We start from the raw sequence: 22,596 nt of genomic DNA on the forward strand, positions 1-22,596 counted from the left end.
ATCAAAAAAAATGAGATTCTTCATCTTGAGCATTGTCACACTTCCAGAAACAACTGTGAATGATGGGGGTTTAGAGATTTACCCTTAGTTCATGTATTGTTGATAATGTTTTACCAAGCAGAAAGTGAGAGGGAATCTACAAATTGTATACTGCAATCTTCACAGTTGTTTTCTGATTCTTCTGGTTCTTTCACAGTAGACTGATTCAGGCTTTGTGGATTCTGCTCCTCCAGTTTATCCCAAAGGAAACATAGAAGACTTTTGAAGATTATCCGGGGAAGACAATTTGCAGTACTGCCAGCTTATCCCAAGCCAGATTTTCAGGACTGGTAAGAAATGTCAAATAGAAACGAGGAAAGAAATTGCCGCCAAACTGAACATTTAGGCTTCCTAAAACTTTGAGATTATTTTTCCTATAAAAATTCAAGAAGTGCGTAATTCAAACACTGACATGTGAATGAAGAGGGAGGTGTGACTGACACAACTCACATCTCTGCATTCCTGTTGCTGGAGCTCGCCTTGGGCACATGCTGGAAGCTGGAGACAGGTGCTCACCAGCAAAGCAGTTGTCTCCTTGCTAGCTGCAGTTCAAGGCCGTTTATTTTAATTCTAATTTCTTTTAATTTGAATTGAGTAGGAAAGAAAAGGAATAGAAAACCTGTCCAGTTTTTATTGCTGTCTGTGCCCCCGCTGGAGAGACTCACCCTTTGTATTTACTTTCACCATGGCAGAAAATGATGCAAAATCTGATTTGTTTTATAGTTGTCACCAGAACAAGGTGAGGAAAAGCTTTCCGTGATACACCTGTTCTGGTGATAGCTGTCTAAGGCTCCATGTACACGGGACACTTCTGAATGATGGAAACTGACGGCTGGAAAACGTAGGTTAAAAAAGTCTGTTTAGCCGTGTTTGCATACCGCGTTTATGAGCATTTGTGTTTAGGAGCGTTTTTAACCACTTGAGCCCCAGAGGATTTACCCCCCTTAATGACCAGGCCTTTTTTTGCTGTTTGGCTCTGCAGTAATTCAAATGATAATTGCGCGGTCATGCAATGCTGTACCCAAACGAAATTTACGTCCTTTTTTTCACACAAATAGAGCTTTCTTTTGGTGGTATTTGATCACCTGTGCGCTTTTTATTTTTTGCGCTATAAACAAAAAAACCACGAAACTTTTGAAAAAAAAACAATATTTTCTACTTTCAGCTATAAAAAATATATCGTAAACTCAAAGTTAGTCATAAATTTAAGCCAAAATGTATTCTGCTACATGTTTTTGGTAAATAAAATCCCAATAAGTGTATATTGATTGCTTTGTGTGAAAGTTATAGCGTCTACAAACTATGGTATAGATACTGTAATTTATGCCTTTTTTTGCTATACAGCGCTGCACTAATTCAAATGATAATTGCGCGGTCATGCAATGCTGTACCCAAACGAAATTTACGTCCTTTTTTTCACAGAAATAGAGCTTTCTTTTGGTGGTATTTGATCACCTGTGCACTTTTTATTTTTTGCGCTATAAACAAAAAAACCACGAAACTTTTGAAAAAAAACAATATTTTCTACTTTCAGCTATAAAAAATATATCGTAAACTCAAAGTTAGTCATAAATTTAAGCCAAAATGTATTCTGCTACATGTTTTTGGTAAAAAAAATCCCGTGCATTAGCGGGTAAACTGGCGCTATCTAGGAGGGGCGCTAACACTATCGGAAGTCACCAGTGACACTAATACAGTGATCAGTAAAAATCTGTTCACTGTAATCAATGACACTGGTGACAGGGCAGTGAAGGGGTTAACTGGGGGGGGGGCGATCAAGGGGTTAAATGGGATTTCTGGTGCACTAGCGGGCAAACTGGCGCTATCTGGGAGGGGCGCTAACACTATCGGAAGTCGCCAGCGACACTGATACAGTGATCAGTAAAAATCGGTTCACTGATCAGTGACACTGGTGACAGGGCAGTGAAGGGGTTAACTGGGGGGATTAAGGGGTTAAATGGGATTACTGGTGTACTAGCGGGCAATCTGGCGCTATCTGGGAGGGGCGCTAACACTATCGGAAGTCGCCAGCGACACTGATACAGTGATTAGTAAAAATCGCTTCACTGATCAGTGACAGTGGTGACAGGGCAGTGAAGGGGTTAACTGGGGGGGGGGAGATTAAGGGGTTAAATGGGATTACTGGTGTACTAGCGGGCAATCTGGCGCTATCTGGGAGGGGCGCTAACACTATCGGAAGTCGCCAGCGACACTGATACAGTGATCAGTAAAAATTGGTTCACTGATCAGTGACACTGGTGACAGGGCAGTGAAGGGGTTAACTGGGTGGGGGGGAGATTAAGGGGTTAAATGGGATTACTGGTGTACTAGCGGGCAATCTGGCGCTATCTGGGAGGGGCGCTAACACTATCGTAAGTTGCCAGCGACACTGATACAGTGATCAGTAAAAATCGCTTCACTGATCAGTGACACTAATGACAGGGCAGTGAAGGGGTTAACTGGGGGGGGGGTGATCAAGGGGTTAAACGGGATTACTGGTGTACTGGCGGGCAAACTGGCGCTATCTGGGAGGGGCGCTATCACTATCGGAAGTCGCCAGCGACACTGATACAGTGATCAGTAAAAATTGGTTCACTGATCAGTGACACTGGTGACAGGGCAGTGAAGGGGTTAACTTGGGGGGGGGGGGGCGATCAGGGGGTTAAATGTGACCTAGAGTGTTCTGTCAGTGTGTAGTGTTTTACTCACTGTTTGGATGTCTTCTTCTCTGTCTGGAATGGAATGTGTCCAGGCAGAGAAGAATGACATCATATCCTGCCCTGTGTAAATGTCAACACAGGACAGGATAGGACAGGGACCGATCATGTGATTTCAGCCAGAAATCACTGGCTGAAATCTAATGATTGATCCCTCCTGGATCCAATCGTGTCACCCGCGGGTCGGCGGGAGCGCGCGCGCGCCCCCTACCCGCGAATGTGTCGGGAGCGCGGAGCACGTTTTAAAACGTGCTTTTGCGCTCCACTGCCGCCCTGCACACGTATATACACAGTGGCAGGGCAGCAAGCGGTTAATGATAACCTCAGGAGACCTTCCAAAATGCACTGAAAAACAGTAAAAAAATTTACTATTTCAGACATTTTGAGAGAACTAGAGAGAGCAGAAGCAGAGAGAGCAGTATTTGTTGAGATTAGCTGTCTTTTTTTTTTTTTTTGTGGTGTTTGGATGTGTTCCAGCTCATTTCTGTGCAGAAATATTTGCAGCAGTGTCTAACATATTTTCTTTCACGCGAAACCTCCAAGTATGGTGTACAAGGTCCATTTGAGTATCAGGAAAATGCTTTGCATGCATTTTTCATGATGAAAAAAGGCTCTGGACAGCATCTGGAAATGGAAGAGTTAAAAAAATTTCCCAACACAAACACTTATAAACGTGGTTAGCTGCGATTACACCTGTTTGAAACGCTAATAAATCTACTCCTGATGCAAGTTTGGTGCGTTCAAAAAAACTCAACTGCCTGTAAACGACGATGTATGCATGGACACATAGGAAAACATTAGGGAGAGTTCAGGGGCTGCTGAAAAAAATGCTGAACAACTCCTAAACGTCAGTTTATCAGCTGCAGTGTACATGGAGCCTAAGGCTCCTCTCACACAGGCGGCTGAGCTGTGGTTCTACTGCCACCTGGCCCTCCACCTAAAGCTAAAACACAGGTGAGGAACGCTGTTCATATGTTGCAGCAGTGATGCTGCAAATTTAACACAACATGCCGAGTTGACAGGCGGCAGCGCCTTTCAAACTTGAATATTAACCTCTTCACGCCGGCCGCACACAAATGTGCGGCTTCCCGGCGTCTGGGCCTAGACACCGAGTGGCCGCACATTTATGTGCAATTAAGAAAAACATGTGCTGAGAGCACGCGCCCTGCGCGCTCTCAGCACACATGTCCGGTACTCACGGAAAGGTTTCGATTGGAACCTTTCCCGATCATGTGACCACTGTGACGGCGAATCACGGCGGTCATATGACCCTAAAACCCCGCTCCACCTCCCAGCTTCTGAAACCCTTAAAGGGCCGGGAGGTGCCGGCGCCAAGGGGTTAAAGTCAATGGAGCTGTGCTGCAACAGCGAGCCAAATGTTTAGGTCGCGGTTGCGGATCATTAGTCTTATGCACTGCCATTCGGCAGAAAAGAATAAAAAAACAGGAATTCAGGAGTCGGTAGGATCGCTTCCTGAACAGCTGACAGTGATCCACCTCAGATTGCCAGAGCTTTGACTAATGTGAACCTAGCCTAAAAGGGTATTTTCCATCATTTGGAGAGATTTTCTCTCATTTCCTCTTGCAGCTTCGCAAAATGAAGTGAAGGATAATCAGTCCTGTTGGAGAAGGAATAGGTAGTTTACAGAAGACAACTCAGAAGGCAGTTAAGAATAATTGTGCTTTTAGTTCAGCTTATAAGAAGTGGAATTGACCTTGTATTTCTAGAAAGATCAATTTAAAAAAATGAAAAGTAACATTTTGTTATACTGTATCTGTTGGTTAAGGGCATTAAAATATCTTATGATTGTTTCCCAAATTGAGTTGTGCTGTGAACAGTTCATGTGTTACCTCAAGCAGTCCTTCAAATTTATATGTTGGACTTTCTTGTGCAGATAATTGCTCGGAACACATCTTCTTGACACTTTGGAATAAACAAAGAGCTTTTTAAAAGCAGAGCAGTTCCCCTAACATACTTTAACCATAGGGCCTTAAGGTGATTCTAAAGCCTGGAGGTTTTTTCTTACCCTAATGCATTCTATACATTAAGGTAAAAACCTTCATAATACACCCTTATACATATCTGAGCTTGATCTCAATACAGTGCTGTGCCCAAGAGCAGAGGCTTTCTCAGCTCTCTCCCTCTTCATTGGCTCATACACAGCAGCGGGAGCCAAATGCTGTCACTCACAGCCAGTAAGGAATGAGCGGGGTTGAGCTGTACTTATGAACACACAGAACCACCTCGGGATGAAGCCCGCACGAGTGACCCCATAGCAAGCGGCTTGCTATTGGGGCACATGGTGGGGGGAGAGGAGCCAGGAGTGCCGACGGGGGACCTGAGAAGAGGAGGATTGGGGCTGCTCTGTGCAAAACCATTACACAGAGCAGGTAAGTATATGTATGCATATGTATATATGTATGTTTGTTTGTTTTTTTTGTTTAAATGATCCTTTACAATCACTTTGGCTGAGAACCTGATCGAGCACAGACTGCGGTTGATTGGCTTCAGCAGAGTGTAGTGTTGACATTAGGGGCTCTGATGTCTCCCTGAACAGAACCTGTTACTGGGAGTATGCTATCACATACTACAGGTGCACACATGCCTCCTTATGCACACACATGAATGCAAAGCACCTGTTGGGTACACAACAATGCCACATATATTCAGTATCGCAGTGCACACCAGAGTGATAGCAATAATTCTAGGGTCGTTTTTCATGGTTAACTCTAAATTGATGGGATGACATCAGGGGTGTGGAAATTTCTACTTGTCCTGATAAAAATAAATGAAGGGTAGGCAAAAATTTCACAGTTTACCCTTAAAGGATAAGTTCACCTTTTGGACAAAAATAACAAATGCACATTTTTTTTGCAGGTAAAAACATGTGCATTTATTATTTTTGTCCAAAGGAGCCTGTGAAGCATTGCACCAGCAATCAGTAGATTGCTGATTCCATGCAGGTCTCCTGTAGACCTGTCAAAATATGTGTTTGCCTTATAAGCAAGCAGATATACTGACAGAAAGCTTCAATGAAGTACCACCGTGCTCCACAGCCACTGCGGCTATGGGAACATGTTACATTTCACACCCTAAAAACAGGTGAAACATGTAACGTGTTCCAAAGGTGAACTTGTCCTTTAAAGTCCTGGAAGAGAGCTTTACTTCTTTAGATAAATAGATACATATTCCTGAGCTCTACTAGAGACTTCAGTAGATTAAATCTTTTTTTTTTTTTGTCTTGTGTAATGGCCCTAATGTAGGACTTAAAGGCCTCCATTGCCAGATGACTATGTCAAACTTTTGTTTTTAATAAAGGATAGCAGGTACCTCCTTCATTTAAAAGAGAAGTATGGCTTTTGTTTTTTTTCTCAAATCATACTTACCTAGGTGGATGCAGCATCTCTCCCCCTCCTGCTCTAAGTGTGAGAACATGACCACTGACTGCTGAGTTCTCTCAGTCGCTCCGATCAGAGAGCAGTGACTGTTAGTCACCACTGTCTGCTGTGCCATTTGATTTAGTTGAGGTACCGTGGAAGTTTTCTCATAGTAAGACCTAGCATTTGACAATGAAGCCCTGCTGCCAGTAGTCTCTCCCAGAAGTATTCTTGTTTTTATTACTTGCTTTTACTCTCAAGTTGCTGTCCTGGAAGATGATTGGGGAAATTCCCAGTTGGACTTATTCGTAACTGTATTTCTAGTAATCTTCCAGGACAGCAAGCCTTCTTCCCACCCTTTCTTTTTATATTTTAAATTGCATAGGCATATTTTTTCCCTTTGTACACTCTTAGAGGTAGTCTACTGTATCTCAGCCTTAGGACAAAGGGGTGGAAGGTATTTTAAACAGTTTTAATTGTGTTTTCTGTAGAGGGAGGAACCAATCATCTCTTAGGTTGCGGTCCAGGAAGAGTCTTAGAAATGCCATTATTGGTAAGTCTAACTGGGAATAGCAGTGCAATGGCTAACTGCAGTCCACAAACCTTAGCTTAGCAAGTGAAATGTACACTTCGACAGACTTCTCTTCTCCTCTGTCACATTTCACTTTAAAAAATGATGGGACATATCCCAAAATCAGTTTAGCACCCATGACTGCTTTGTGTAGCCAAGGAAACCTTGAGTGCACCTACTGTATACTTGGAAGGCATCATCTCAAGTATAGGAAAAACCATTGCTGCTTTACTTGAGATTAACAGATATTAATGTAATTGTAATGTACAGCGCTGAGCGAACTGTTGGCGCTATATAAATAATGTATAATAATAATATTAAAGGGTAAAGTCAAAATCTAAATGTTTCTGTAATTTGCAAGGTGTAGCCAAACTCTAGTGCCCAGTCACACCTGTCCAGTCCTTTTCAGTGCGTTAATGTTTGCACTACAATGAACCTAAGTCACACATATACCTTTTTTTCCCCCACAGAAGTGTGTTACCATGCTTTGCATTGTAGTGTGCCACACTAACATGTGACTACTGCGATACCATTGTGTGGTACTGCAAGGAATAGGTGTGAAGGGGGCCTAAGATAGTTCTTCATCATATTCCTTCCATGATGATGCTGTTGTGTGCTTGAAAAAATATAAAATAAATGATAATACTTGAACCCACAAGCAACTGTTTCCAAAAAGCCTAGTACACACCCAGCGGGCTGAACAAAAAAAAAAAATCTGACAGCCCAGGAGGTGCCAGTGTGCTAATTATCGGGTGTTAGTACAGCGATCTCCTCTGCTGGGGTGTTGTGTTCTGATGGGGGATTGGCCCCCCCGCCAGCACACTCCTGTCAGTGCTGTCAACCATTGGCTGAGAGCGCTGATTGATAGCCAATCGGCAGACCTTTTTTGGTCATGCCCCTTCGACAGAAGGCCGGCTTCTGTCGGATCGGCTGCCATAGATATGGGCCGAATGTTGGCTGGTTTCTATTGAACTGACTGATGCCGTCTGTCATTTGGCTTGTGTGTACTAGTCTTAAGTGTTTGTAATCCTTTATACTATGTAACTATGTATCCTCACCTTTCCCTTCCAAGCTACCATTTTAATGCCTTACTCTAATCCAGAGATTAAATTGTACCAGCTCTTTTGCCATTTGCCAAAGTTGCAAGACTACCAATCCATGCCTGATACTGTTCAGTGAATTTTTTCAGCTATGAATAATGATTTTCTAAGTTTCATTTTGTTTCCTGCTTACAGATTCCTTTTTAATTTTCAACAACAATGGAAACGTTAAACTACAAAGGACAGCTTTTGAACTTTTGTTTGGCAAAGAAATCAACACCCATATTTGATTGTCAGCCCACTGGACCTCCTCATGACTGCAGGTACAGTTCTAGAGACATTTGCAGATATTTCTTGCATGAATATCCCCCTATAGACAATCCTTATTCCCTGGATCAACTTTACCTATAAATATTAGTATTCAGTTATATTATGTGCATTTAGGAATGAATCCAAGCTTTTTCTAAAACAATCTACTGCGCTGGTCAGAACAAGCTCTTGAGGGAGTCTATTCCACATTTTCACAGCTCTTACTGTAAAGAAGCCTTTCTGTATTTGGAGATTGAATCTCTTTTCCTCCAGCCATAAAGAGTGCTCCCTCATCCTCTGTGATGACCGTAAAGTGAATAACTCAAAACCAAGTTCACTGTATGGACCACTTATGTATTTATACATTTTGATACATTCTCTCATTAATCTAGTCTTCTCAAGAGAGAATTAATTCAGTCCGATAATTTTTCCTCATAGCGGAGTTCCTCCATGCATCTTATTAGCTTGGTTGCCCTTCTCTGCTCTTTCTCCAGTTCTCTGATATTCTTTTTTGTGAACTGGCAGACAAAACTGAACTTCATATTCCAGAGGTGGTCTTACCATGACTTGCATAGGAATAAAATTATATCTCTCTCTTTTCAGTCCATATCTCTTTTTTTAAAACCACAGCTTGGCATTGCATGCTATTATTAAGCTTATGGTCTACCAGAACTCCCAGATCCTTCTCCACCATTGATTCCCCCAGCTGTTCTCCTAGCACGTATGTTGCATGAATATTTTTGGCCCCCAAGTTCATAACACAGTTGCCCAACTAAACAGTGCATTGAGATCAGACATCCTATAAGGATGATAATCCACTGCATAGCTTGGTGTCATCTGCAAAGATTGAAATGGTACTGTTATTTATAAATATATTAAAAAGTAAGGGTCCCAACACTTAACGTTTTGGTACACCACTAAAAAGTTTACACCATTCAGAATATGTATTATTAACAACTACTCTCTGAATATGGTCTTTCAGTCAGTGTTCTATCCAATTTCAAACTTTTCCAAACCTGTAAATTTACCTTACACATTAGTTGTGCTTGGGTAACTGAGTCAAATGTTTTTGCAAAATCCAAGTATACTACTGTATATCCACACTTTTGTCCTGTTTTTTCCCTGTTTAATTACTGGCCATACAATTTTTTTTCCATCATTGGTAGGAATAACCATCTTATATAAGATTATTTACACATTATCACAATATTTTATGCCATGATAAGAGCAAAAAAACAATGAAGTGTCTTACGTAAAAGATGTGACCTAGCAGTTATTTAGGGCACCAAACTACAAGCTTTGCTATTGTAAAAGCATAAAAAGGAAGTTGAGGCCACAAAATGAATAAATTAATAAATAAATGAATGAATAAAGCACCTGAACCAGATGGCTTATACCTAAATGTCCCCTAAGAGTTGAGCCCTGTTATTTCAAAGCCATTGTTCCTAATTTTTTTTAGAAAGTCCATATTCAGAGAATAGTGATTAATGAGTTATACAGTGATCTAAGGTTATTAGTGGTGTATCCCAAGGTTCAGTGTTGCAACCCTTACTTTTTAACCTATATATAAATGATTTAGAGTTTGTGATTTAAAAGACTACATTTAGTGTTTGCAGATGACACCTAGCTGTGTACTGAAATAACATCCTTGCATGATGTCTTCAGCTTGCAACCAGGCCTTGTTTAATTGGCCAGCTAGGTGGCAAATGAGGTTTAATGTTGATATATGTAAAGTGGTGCACTTAGGGGCTAAAAGCATGCATGCCTCATACATTCTAGGAAGAGTACAACTGGGGGAGTCAGTGGAGGAGAAGGATCTGGTTGTTCTGGTAGACCATAGACCCAATAATAGCATTCAATCCCAAGCTGCAGTTTCTAAGGCTAGCAAAATACTTTCTTGTATTAAAAGAGGTTTATTATTATACAGTATTTATATAGCACCAAAAGGTTTGCTCAGCGCTGTACATTATAGTGGGGGACAGTACATGAGACAGTACAGTAACAAAACAATACACGAGGGGTTCGAAGGCCCTGCTCTTTCGAGCTCACAATCTAGGAGGGAGGGATAGTGGTACAGGAGGAACTGGCTGTTGGGGATGGAGTGGTAGGAGGAGTGGAGGAGATCGGCTGTTAGGTGAGGGTGGGGTAGGCTTTCCTGAAGAGATGGGTTTTCAGGGTGCGCCTAAAGGTGAGGAGGGTAGGTGGTGACAGTCTGATGGATTGGGGTAGTGAGTTCCAGAGGATGGGGGAAGTCCTGGAGAAGTCCTGCAGTCGGGCTTGGGAGGAGGAGACCAGGGAGCTAGGAGGTCTTGTGAGGAGCGAAAAGTACGGGATGGGTGATATTTGGGTATCAGGTCGGTGAGGTAGTTTGGGGCAGCGTTATGAATGGCTTTGTATGTCAATGTTAGTAGTTTGAAATGAATGCATTGGGCAATTGGAAGCCAGTGGAGGGAATGACAGAGGGGGGTGGCAGAAGTGGAGCGGTTGGTAAGGTGGATGAGTCTGGCCGCTGAGTTCAGGATAGACTGAAGCGGGGATAGCCAGTGTTGGGGTAGGCCGGTGAGAAGGGAGTTGCAGTAGTCCAGACATGAGATAATAAGGGAGTGAACGAGTTGTTTAGTAGCGTCTGGGGTTAGGAACGTACGTATTTTGGGGATGTCGCGGAGGTGGAGCCTGCATGAGTTTGCCAGCGATTGGACATGGGGTTGGAAGGACAGGTTTGAGTCTAGAGTGACACCTAGGACTTTGGCTTGCGGGGTGGGACTGATGGTGGCGTTGTTGGTCGTGATGGAGAGGATGGGGGGGGGGGGGCGCGGGCTGGGGGGAAAATTAGGAGCTCGGTTTTAGAAAGCTTCAATTTGAGGAAATGGAGCGACATCCAGTCTGATATGTCGTTCAGTAGGTGGATGATACGGGCAGGTAAATTTGCATGTCATCGGCATAGAGGTGATAGTTGAAGCCGTGGGAGTGTATCAGTTTGCTGAGGGAGGAGGTGTAGATGGAGAAGAGAAGGGGCCCGAGGACAGAGCCTTGGGGGACCCCAACAGAGAGGGGGAGAGAGAGGGAGGGGGTAACGTTATAGGTAACGCTGAAGGAGCTTTGGGATAGATAGGAGGAGAGCCAGGAGAGAGCGGAGTCTCTGATGCCGAGGGAGTGTAGTTAATTAAGGAGGAGGGGGTGGTCAACTGTGTCAAAGACCGCGGAAAGGTCGAGGAGTAGGAGGACTGAGTAGTGGCCATTAACTTTGGCAGTTAGCAGGTCATTAGTGATTTTGAGTAGGGTGGTTTCGGTGGAGTGTAGGAGACGGAAGCCAGACTGTAGTGGATCGAGGAGGTTGTTGTCAGTGAGGTGGGAGCTTAGGCGATTGTAGACTAAGCGGTCAAGGAGCTTGGATGTAAATGGCAGCAGGGAGATAAGTCTAAGGTTGTTCAGGTCGGTGGGGTCCAGGGAGGGTTTTTTGAGTATGGGGGTGATGTGCATGTGCTTATGGGGGGAGGGGAATGCACCAGTAGAGAGGGAGAGATTGAAGATGTGGGTGAGGGAGCGTAGGATGGAGGAGGAGGGTGACCAGAGAAGTTGTGTGGGGATAGGGTCAAGGGGGCAAGTGGTGAGGCAGGCTTCTGAGAAGACCTTAGTGACCTCCTCAGTGGTAGCAAGTGTTGGGGAGGTTATAGTGTGCGGGATGTTAGGTGTGGTGGGGGGCAGGGTGGTTGCGAGGTCAGAGGAGGGGAGAGTTGAGGGGGTTATAGTGGGAGGGAGGCTAGGTGGGGAGGTAGATTGAGCATTGGCGATGTCCTTACGGATTGCGTTGATCTTGTTTTGGAAGTGATTGGCAATCTCGTGGGTGGTGAGTGAGGTACTGGGTGGAGGTGGGGGGAGAGAGAATAGGGAGTTGAAAGCGGAGAAGAGCCGGTGAGGACAGGTGGAGAGGGTGTTGATGAGGGTTACGAAGTAGGCTTGTTTGGCGGCGTGGAGGGAGGAGGTGTAGGTGAGGAAGGCGGATTTGTAGAGGGAGAACGCTCGAGGGGATCTGGTTTTGCGCCATAATCACTCCAGTGCACGACTGCGTCATTTAAGATTTTTAGTGTGGTTGTTCTGCCAGAGTTGAAGTGGTTGGGGTCTAATGTTGCGTGTGGTTAGGGATGCTAAGGAGTCTAAGGCAGCTGACAGTGAGTCGTTCTACACAGTAGTGGCCAGGTCAGGGCATGACAGTGGAAAGATACTGTCGTACAGACGGTCAGCTGCAGAGTGGGTTCAGGTTGCGGAGGTTACGGAGGTTACGGCTGGTGATGGTTTGACTTTGGGGGGGGAGGTGTTAGAGGATGGGGAGACGGAGAATGTAATGAGGCTGTGGTCAGAGAGAGGGAAAGGGGTGTTTGTGAGGTTGTGGAGGGTGCAGAGATGAGAGAAAACGAGGTCCAGGGTGTTCCCGTCGGTGTGGGTGGAGGACTGTGTGAGTGCAAAAGAAGAGGTTAAGTGGAGGAGTTGGGATGTAGCCAGTTTGTTGATGTTGATAGGGATATTGAAGTCACCAAGGATGATGGTGGGTAGCTCAGAGGAGAGGAAGAAGGGTAGTCAGGCGGAAAAGTCGTTGAGGAAGCGGGATACGGGTCCAGGAGGCCGATAGATTACTGCAATCCTCAATCCTTATGGTATAGACTCCAGAGAGACAAACATAACCTGCCAGTGTACAAATCATTAGTAAGACCTTATCCAGAATAGATAGTTCCATTTTGGGTACCATTTCACAAAAAGAATATTGGGTAAATGGAAAAAGTGCACAGAAGAGCAACCAAACTGATGAGGTATGGAGGAGCTCAGCTATACGGAAAGATTAGCAGAACTGTTATTCTTTTGTTAGAAGAGATGATATTAGGGGGTATATGATCACCGTGTATAAATATAGACGTAATCCATACAGTGAACTTTCTACAATGTTATTCACTTTAAAGTGATTGTAACCCTCAACTTGTAAAACAATCCATTTGGTTTAAAATAGAAATGAAAGGCAAAATATTAGTGTATACATATAAAAAAAAAACATTATATACTCCTTTTTATCCTTTTTTATAAGCGATCACATTCCCTCTGTTCTCTGCTGCATAAGTGCTGTGGGAGGAGAAACAGCAGTACACTGACCTTCCCAGTGAAAGGCTGTGTGTTTGCGTGTGTGTGTGTGTGGTGTCAGGACAAGTCTGATCACTGGAGGAGAGTAGCTAAAGCACGGTGTGATTTCCTGCTTAGTGTAGTCAATTTTTAATAGCAAAGCAAGGGGACTGGCAGGAACTCCACAGATTTCACACAAAGGAAGAAATACATATAGAAGAAAATAATTTTTTATACAAGTACGAATATGAAATGTTAGGTTTACATATTCTTTGAGGTCATCACAAAAGACAAGGGAGCGCTCTTTATGTCTGCAGGAAAAAGGGATTTAAAAGAGAAGTATGGTATTTAATTTTTTTTTTAAATCATACCTAGGTGGCTGCAGCATCGGTCTCCTGCCTACTCTAAGTGTGAGAATTCAGCAATCACATGACCGCTGATCACTGAGTTCTCAAAGCCGCTCTGAGCAGAGCTGTTTGCTCTGCCCCCCCACCCTCACTGGAGTGCTGGGCTGTGGAGGGGGAGGGAGCAGCTGGCTCATTCTCTCAAGTCAGGTGCCACTCCAGTCTTTGGGGTGGATCCTGACATCAGCCGACAGCAAGCTTCACCCTGCTGGTAGCTGAAAACTGGTCACAGGAATGCAGAATGATCCACAGGAGAAGTAAAGCCAAAAGAACTTTGGCTGTACTTCTGCTTTAACCTCCACATGGAAAGGCTTTCTTTTAGTGGTACTTAGTCACCAGTGGGGATTTTATTTTTTGCTAAACTAACAAAAAAAGACCAAAGGTTTTGAAAAAACAACCCCACGTTTTTCTTTGTTTCTGTTATAAAAGTTTGCTAACAAATAATTGATCTTCATAAATTTAGGCCAAGATGTATTCTGCTACATTTCTTTGGTGAAAATAACCCAAATCAGTATTTATTATTTAGTCTGTAGGAAAGTTATAGAGTTCACAAACTATGGGATATATGTGATAATTGATCAATCCTGAAGTACTGACAGCCAATCTAATTTCCTGAGACCCAAAAATGTCAGAACAGTACAGATATCCCCAAAATGATCCATTTTGCAAAGTAGACAGTTCGATGTACAGTTGCAAGAAAAAGTATGTGAACCCCTTGGGATTATGTGGAGTTTTGCATGAATTGGGCATAAAATGTGCTCTGAACGTCATCTAAGTCACAACAATAGAAGAACACAGTCTGCTGAACATAATACTACACAAACATTAGATGTTGCCATGGTTTAATTGCACATAACATGTAAACATTCACAGTGCAGGGAGGAAAAAGTATGTGAACCTTTGGACTTAATGAGGTTGACCCTCCTTTGGCAGCAATAACCTCAACCAAACGTTTCCTGTAGTTGCAGATCAGACCTGCACAACGATCTGGAGTCATTTTGGACCACTCCTCTTCACAAAACTGTTTCAGTGTAGCAATATTCTTGGGATGTCTGGCGTGAATCACTCTCTTAAGGTCATGCCACAGCATTTCAATCGGGTTGAGGTCAGGACTCTGACTGGGCCACTCCAGAAGGCATATTCTGTGCTGTTGCAGCCATTGTTTTGTTGAATTACTTGTATGCTTTGGGTCATTGTCCTGTTGCATCACCCATCCTCTGCGGAGCTTCAGTTGGCGGACAGATGGTCGTACGTTTTCCTGCAAAATGTCTTGATAAACTCTGGAATTCATTTTCCCATCAATGACAACAATCCGTCCAGGCCCTGAGGCAGCAAAGCAGCCCCAAACCATGATGCTCCCTCCGCCATGTTTTACAGTGGGGATGAGGTTTTGATGTTGGTGTGCTGTGCCTTTTTTTCTCCACACATAGTGTTGTGTGTTCTTCCCAAACAACTCAATCTTGGTTTCATCTGTCCACAGTATATTTTGCCAGTAGTGCTGTGGAACATCCAGGTGCTCTTTTGCAAACTTCAAACGTGCTGCAATATTCTTTTTGGACAGCAATGGCTTCCTCCGTGGTGTCCTCCCATGTACTCCATTCTTTTTTCATGTTTTCCTTATTGTAGATGTGTCAACAAAAATGTTAGCATGTGCCAGACATTTCTGTAGGTCTTTAGCTGACACTCTAGGATTCTTCTTTACCTCATGCAGCATTCTGCACTGTGCTCTTGCAGTCATTTTTACAGAACGACCATGCCTAGGGAGAGTAGCAACAGTGCTAAACTTTCTCCATTTGTAGACAGTTTGTCTTACCGTGGACACATGAACATCAAGGCTTTTGGAGATACTTTTGTAACCCTTTCCAGCTTCATGCAAGTCAACAATTCTTGATCGTAGGTCTTCTGAGAGATCTTTTCTGCGAGGCATGGTTCACATCAGACAGTGCTTCTTGAAACCAGTAAACCCAAAACAGGTGTGTGTTTTTTAAGGGCAGGACAGCTGTCAGCAACACATCCAATATCATTACACTGATTGGAGTCAAGGTTGGCTCACTCCTGGCTCCAATTAGTTCTGGGAGAAGTCATTAAGCAAGGGCCTCACATACTTTTTCCTCCCTGCACTGTGAATGTTTACATGTTATGTGCAATTAAACCATGGCGACATCTAATGTTTGTGTAGTATTATGTTCAGCAGACTGTGTTCTTCTATTGTTGTGACTTAGATGATGTTCAGAGCACATTTTATGCCCAATTCATGCAAATCTCAACGTAATCCCAAGGGGTTCACATACTTTTTCTTGCAACTGTATTTCATAAGAGGCATGGTGAGTTTTTTGAAGTTTTAATTTTTTTGTCATAATTTTTTGGAAAATGAAGAAATTTAAAAAGTCACAATTTTTTTTTTACATACTGTCACCAGTGCAGTACGGTGTCATCATATAACTGGTGTGGTGGTGATCAGGGACACTGACTGGTGACAGTACGAAAAAAATTTTTTTTTTATTATATTTTAAATTGTTACCTTAGTAACATTGTACTATTTTGGGGAAGTGATCAGTATTTTTTTTTTTTTTTACACAATTTGATTGCTTATAGCAAAAAATGTATTTGCTGTAAGCAAGCATTTAATCACATGACACAGATGGGCTGTGATTGGCCCAGCCTGTGCATGTGATCACTGTGACCATTCACAGGTAGACACACTTTTATACAATAGATGGCATGAAAGGAAGCCATCCATTGCTTTCAACTGTCATGTGACCTACTGTGATTGGTCACAGCAGGTTACATGGTACTGGCAACGGAGCCAGTACACAGATCTGTCTTCAGCTGTGTCCGAGGTGCACAGCCGGTGACAGATCTTGCCACAGCACGGCCCTGCGGGCACGCTCAAGGTGCGATCTGGGAAGGACGTCATACGACGCCCTCCCAGATTGACGAGAGTCCTGCCCGGCCGTCATTTTCCTATTGGCCGGGCGGGAAGTGGTTAAAAAAAAACGAAAAACAAATTCAGCACAAGGGACATTACTTCCAGTCAATGTCATGTGTCCCTTGTGCTGCTGTTTCCTCCTTTAGTAGACATTCTGCTCCTTTGATTGCCCCCCCTGCCTTGCTGTAAGATTCCAGTGCAGTGGAGGTTAATGGAGCTGATGGAGCCATGATGGGCACTGCTCAGAAGTGCCCAACTGTGCCCGTCCTTTCCACTTATAACTATAGCTACTATGAATTAATCAAAATCCGTAAATTGAGGGGGTGAACCTTTAATCACCTGTTCATTCTGTATTCATAGATTGTGTTTTAGTCATATAATCTGTAGTTATGGCTTCTATGAATGGAGGAGCTGGGTGGAAAGGGAGGGCATAGTTAGGCACTCTTGATGACACAGCTCCATCGGCTCCATGAATCCCTACTGCACAGGAAGATTTGCTGTTTTTTTTTCTTAGGCTTTTTCAGCAAACTTAGGCTTTAGCAAGTGGTAATTAAGTAATCTCACATGATCATTAAAATAGTTAAGCTTATTTAAAAGCAGATAAATTTGTGTAACTCTTTCTGAAATGGACACGTATCTAAACCTATGAACAAAGCCTACCAGTCCTTAGATGTGGTGGCTACTTTAGTTTTTACAGCCTTTTTTTTCCTTCATGTTCATCTTGTATGCAGTGTTGTCACCCAAGCTTGCTGTCCTTATTTGGACTACAAACACCTCTCACTGTCCTCATCTTCATAACATGGGTGAAGGGGGCTTTCCGAAGTTCAGATAGATTTCAGTTCATAAAGTTACACGGGCATTGGATTTCTGTCAGAATGAAAAAGTATATTACTGTACTTGCAGAAAATGTACTTAGCTTGAAAAAATTAAAACTAAAGCAGACACCAAATGGGCTAGTAAGCTGCAATATTTAAAATTCACATACCCTCTAAGCTCCTTACACAGCTGAGAACAAAGAGCTTGTGGAGGAGAAACAGCAGCACACAGAACGTTCCAGTGAATGGCTGTGCAGGTGGAACATGTGAGGACAGAAGTCTGATCATTGGAGGAGAGCACACTGAGTTACCAGCACAGGTAGCAAGCTGACCACGCTGTGCTCTTATGCTTAGTGTAGTAATTTTTTAATAGGAAAGCAGAGGTAATGGCAGGAACCCCAGGGTTTTCAAACAAAAGAGAACAGGATACTTTTTCATACAGGTATATGAAATGTTAGGTTTACATATTCTTTAAAAAAATCTGCCCCTCTACACTGGTTGTCAGAAGTGTAGTACAGTATTTACTTTGATTTTTCTTGCTGGCTTTGCTCCACTGGGCAGATGTGTATACACATTCCATACAAATGAATAAGATAGGTGTGTTAGGTGCCTGCATTTTAAACTTACATCAGTGGTTTTATTTTAATGATAGAGTTTCTAAGCTTCAATGTTAAGGAGTGGTTAAGGGGTTAACTTAGTGATAGATTAAGGCTTTATGTTAAGGTAAGAATTTGATCATGTTATGTTTCACATTTCAGGGTTAGGCTAAATGCTAAGGATTCTATTGATAATAAGTTTACTGTGCAAATGCTTCAAGCATGTAACATGTTTAGTTCTTAAGATTGTCAGCTTCATCTTCTATAATGAAGACTTTTCCTATTTGAGTTATTTCAGGAAAATGCTGCATTATGGTCACTAGGTGGAGCTAATTCTTTGTGATAGCTGCGGGAATTCTTAAAGCGGAGTTCCACCCAAAAGGGGAAGTTCCACTTTAAAGATTGGTCCCCCACTCCCCATTAAGGATTTGCACCTTTGGGGAGCAGGTACCCGTAAATTGACAGGTACCTGCTCCCACTTTCGCTGTGATCTCCTAGGCAATTGGAAGCGGAAGTTGTCCTCCTACCCTCCCTCCCTGTAGTCTTGTGGGACACATGACAGGTCCCAGAAGATGACGGGGCCATTCAGGAAGCGCAGCACTACTAGCGCATGCGCAGTGGGCACCAGGCTGTGAAGCCGCAAGCTGTCACAGCCGGGTGCTCACACTGAAGATGCCAGCTCCTGGAATACAGGACGGGCTGTGAAATGGGCTGCGGCGGGGGCACCGTGGGATCGTGGGACAGGTGAGTGGCTGTTTTTTAAAAGCCAGCAGCTACAGTTTTTGTAGCTGCTGACTTTTATTTTTTTACAGAGTGAGTGGAACTCCGCTTTAAGACATTGACATAGCAACTCTTTTTGTAAATAGTCCCCTAAGTGTTGGTGGGGATTAAGCATTACGGGTTGATTTTAGGACCTGTGTTGACAGGCTTCAAGCTTGTTTTGCAGTGCCATAAAAGTCAGGTCAAATGCAGGCCAGGATGTGGTAAACTGCGAGTCAGATACACCTGTTAATTCAGAAGTGGTACAAACTGGAGTCAACGGATGCCGCTTACTCTAGCCCAAAGCCTGCCCGCACAGACCCTTATCAGTTTGGTTAAGTTTAGGGGTTGGGAGAGGGGAAGATTAAGTATTTGTTTTATGCCCATAAAGGGCAATACAACAAGTTTACTTTGGGGTACTGTTGACCCGCTACCTATACATGCATAAAAGTGAAAGAGTATTTTCCCCCTTCCTGATTTTTTATTTTTTTTGCATATTTGTCACACTTAAATAATTCAGATCATCAAACAAATTTAAATAGTACACGAAGATAACCTGAGTAAATACAAAATGATGTTTTTAAATTATGATTTTATTTAAAGTGGTTGTAAGGGCTGAAAGTTTTTTACCTTCATACATTTTATGTATGAAGGTAAAAAACCTTCTGTGTGCATCAGCTCCCTCAATACTTACCTGAGTCTCATCTCGATCCAGTGTTGTGATTGACAGCCTGAGCTCTCCTGACAGCCTCAGCTGTCCCGAGTCCCTGCCTCCTCATTGGTTAAGACAACAAGCGGGAACCATTGGCTCCTGCTGCTGTCATTCACAGCCAGCCAATGAGGACAGGGAGGGGGCGGGGCCAAGCCATGGCTCCATGTGTGAATGGACAAGCTGCTTACTGTGGGGGCACCTGACAGGAGGAACCAGGAGAACCTGCGGGGGACCTGAGAAGAAGAGGATCCAGACTGCTCTGTTCAAACCACAGCATGGAGCAGTTAAGTATAGACATGTTTGTTATTTTACAAAAAAAAAAGAACCATTAGAATTGCTTTAATGATGGGTAAAAAAAAATCTGTCCAAACCTGCCTGGTCCTATATGAAAAAGTAATTACCCCCCCTTGCTAAATCATGAATGAACTGTGATTACCACTTTTTTTTAGGGGGGAAGCTGAGTTTAATTTAATTTGCTACACCCAGGCCTGATTACTGCCAGACCTGTCGAATCAAGAAATAATTTAAATAGAAGCTGTCTGACGATGTGAAGCACGCTAAAAGATCTAAAAAAGCAACACATCATGCCGCGATCTAAAGAAAATCAAGAACAGATGAGAAACAAAGTGGCTGACATGTATAAAAGGGTTATAAAACCTTTTATAAGGCTTTGGGATTCCAGCGAACCACGGTGAGAGCCAGGGGTGTGGAAATTTTTTTAAAAAACTACTTGTGCCAGACTAAATCGTTGTTCCAGTCTACTTGTCCCTCATGACAATCTACTCGTCCAGATACAAAATTTTTTTTTTACCAAAACCATATTTAACTCTGAGGTGATTTTAGGAATGTCCGGGGCTTTTAAAAACAAATGGACTTTATGGCGACCTATACGTGTAATAATTTTAACATTGTGCTGTTTATCTCCTCCTCCCCTCCCTGCCTGTCTCCAGCTCCGTATCCGGGGACTAGCAGGGAGGGGAAAGAGCTTGCAGTGTAATGAGCACCGATTGGCTGCTCGTCAGGAAAGGGGAGTGTTGGGCTTATCCTCTATCCCTTTTGCTGCCAGAGCCGTTGTTTTGGGTTTTTTCTATAAGTTTAAAACAAATTTTAGGGATGAAGATGACACAAAACCCCCAAATATGATATATTTTCTGAAAGCAGAGACCCTAGGGAATAAAATAGTGGCAGTTCCAATGTTTTATGTCGCCTGATATTACTGCAAAATTTCAGTAAAAAAATACAAGTAAGTTTATTTTAGGACACAAAAAAAAGCAATCCATTACCCTATTTTTTGTAAAATATAAGTAATAGATATCCAACATATCCAGCTTTACATTTGTGCACGCTCGTGAAATGGCAATGAACTTCAGTACCCTATATTTTCCATAGGTGACGCTTTTAAAGCCCCTTATAGGTCATCATTTTAGCATTACGGAGGAGGTCTGATGCTAGAATTATTGCTCTCATTTTGGCGTGTGTGGTGATATGTAACGTGTATCACAATCGACGTTTTCATGCGTAGGTGCCCCAGCCGGTGCTTTTACGTTTGTGCGTATATATGGGGGTGGGGTCCTCAATTTTTTTTTGGGGGGGAATGTTATGTGCCCGGGTGTAACTTTCATTTTGTACAAGACCCTGGATGTCTCCCCTGTACTGTACTGAATGTAATGCAGTTCACATCGCACCACATTACATTCTTTGGCTGGGAATCTCTCAACGGGTACCCGGAAGTGACATCATAACGTCACTGACAAGAAGGGGAGGGGAGCTAACTGGCACTGTGTGGAAGCAATCGGTGGAAATGGTTCCAACTGACAGGTGAGCCCTACCCAGAACTGCATGTCCTGGTTGTTGGGCGATACAGATTCAACATCCCTGAAGAGCCATTATCCACAAATGAGGAAAAATGGTGAACCTTCCCAGAACTGGCTGCGCCACCAAAAAGAGCACAACTGGCCACCCCACCAAAAAGAGCACAACGACAACTCATCCAGGAGGTCATAAAAGAACCTGGAACAACATCTAATGAACTGAATGCAGGCCTGCAGTGTTCATGATTAAAAAATAAGAAAGATACTGGGCAAAAATGGCATCCAAGGGAGAGTTCCAAGGCAACAGCCACTGCTGACCAAAAATAACACTAAGACTCATCTCACATTTGTAAAAGAAAATCTTGATTATCCCCAACACTTTTGGGCAAATATTCTGTGGACTGATGAGAAAAAAGTTGAACTTTTTAGAAGGCGTGTGTCCTAGTACATCTGGCGTAAAACGAACACAGCATTTCATTAAAAGAACATCATACCAACAGTCAAACATAGTGGTGGGAGTGTGATGGTCTGAGGCTGCTTTTCAGCTTCAGGACCTGGACGACTTACCATAATTGATGGAACCATGAATTCTGTTTTCCACCAGAAAATCGTGAAGGAGAATATCTGGCCATCAGTTCATGACCTCAAGCTCAAGCGCACTTAGGTTATGCAGCAGGAGAATGATCCAAAACACACCAGCTAGTGAACCACTGAATGGCTCAAAATAAAAACAAAATGAAGGTTTTGGAGTAGCATATTCAAATATCGGATCAGAATGAGATTCTGTGGCATGACCACAAACAGGCTGTTCATGCTTGAAAACCCTCTAATGTGGCTGAATTAAAACAATTCTTCAAAAACGAGTGGGCCAAAATTCATCCACAACGATGTGAAGGACTCATTGCCTCATTGCCATGCTTCATTGCAGTTGTTGCCACCAAGGGTGGCAGAACCAGTTATTAAGCTTAGGGGGCAACTACATTTTCACTTAGGGCCAGGTTGGTTTGGATAGTATTTTCCATTAACAAATAAAATCATCATTTAAAAACTGCATTTTGTATTCACGCAGGTTCTTTTTGTGTAATATTAAAATTTGATGATCTAAATCGAAGTATGACAAATATGCAAAAAAAGAAAAAAAACCATGATCAGGAAGTGGGCAAATACTTTTTACAGCACTGTACATAGTGACATGGTTAGTCAGGTTGAAAAAAAGGTTCATCTAGTTTAACCAATAGAAAAAAAATACAATAAATAAATAGAAAATAATGCTGTGTCCTTTTCCCGCCACTCTGCTCAGTCACATGGAACAGGGAAAAAAAACCCATGGAAGCTAGGAGCCTTTGGAGCTGTCACTTACACAGGGTTGTGAACTTCTATTGTGATAACAATGATTAACTACTTCGGCTGT

At 42.9% G+C, this 22,596-nt stretch overlaps 1 protein-coding gene across 2 annotated transcripts in view; it reads left to right on the forward strand.

The window, feature by feature from the left end:
• Positions 1-22,596, forward strand: part of LOC149448845 (interferon-induced, double-stranded RNA-activated protein kinase-like) — a 143,769-nt gene that overhangs the window by 2,549 nt on the left and 118,624 nt on the right. The window contains exons 2-3 of one of the 2 annotated variants that reach the window (XM_089694188.1): positions 197-329; positions 7,940-8,067. In XM_089694188.1, the coding sequence (XP_089550314.1) occupies positions 7,964-8,067 (104 nt within the window). In that variant the 5' untranslated portion in view covers positions 197-329; positions 7,940-7,963. The remainder of the gene's footprint in view (positions 1-196; positions 330-7,939; positions 8,068-22,596) is intronic. The other variant, XM_089694189.1, reaches the window with a different exon arrangement.

Source organism: Staurois parvus, unplaced genomic scaffold (assembly GCF_062004578.1).
Source record: "Staurois parvus isolate SC_StPar_1 unplaced genomic scaffold, SC_StPar_1.0 ptg000655l, whole genome shotgun sequence".
In the NCBI taxonomy this organism is placed as follows: Eukaryota; Metazoa; Chordata; class Amphibia; order Anura; family Ranidae; genus Staurois; species Staurois parvus.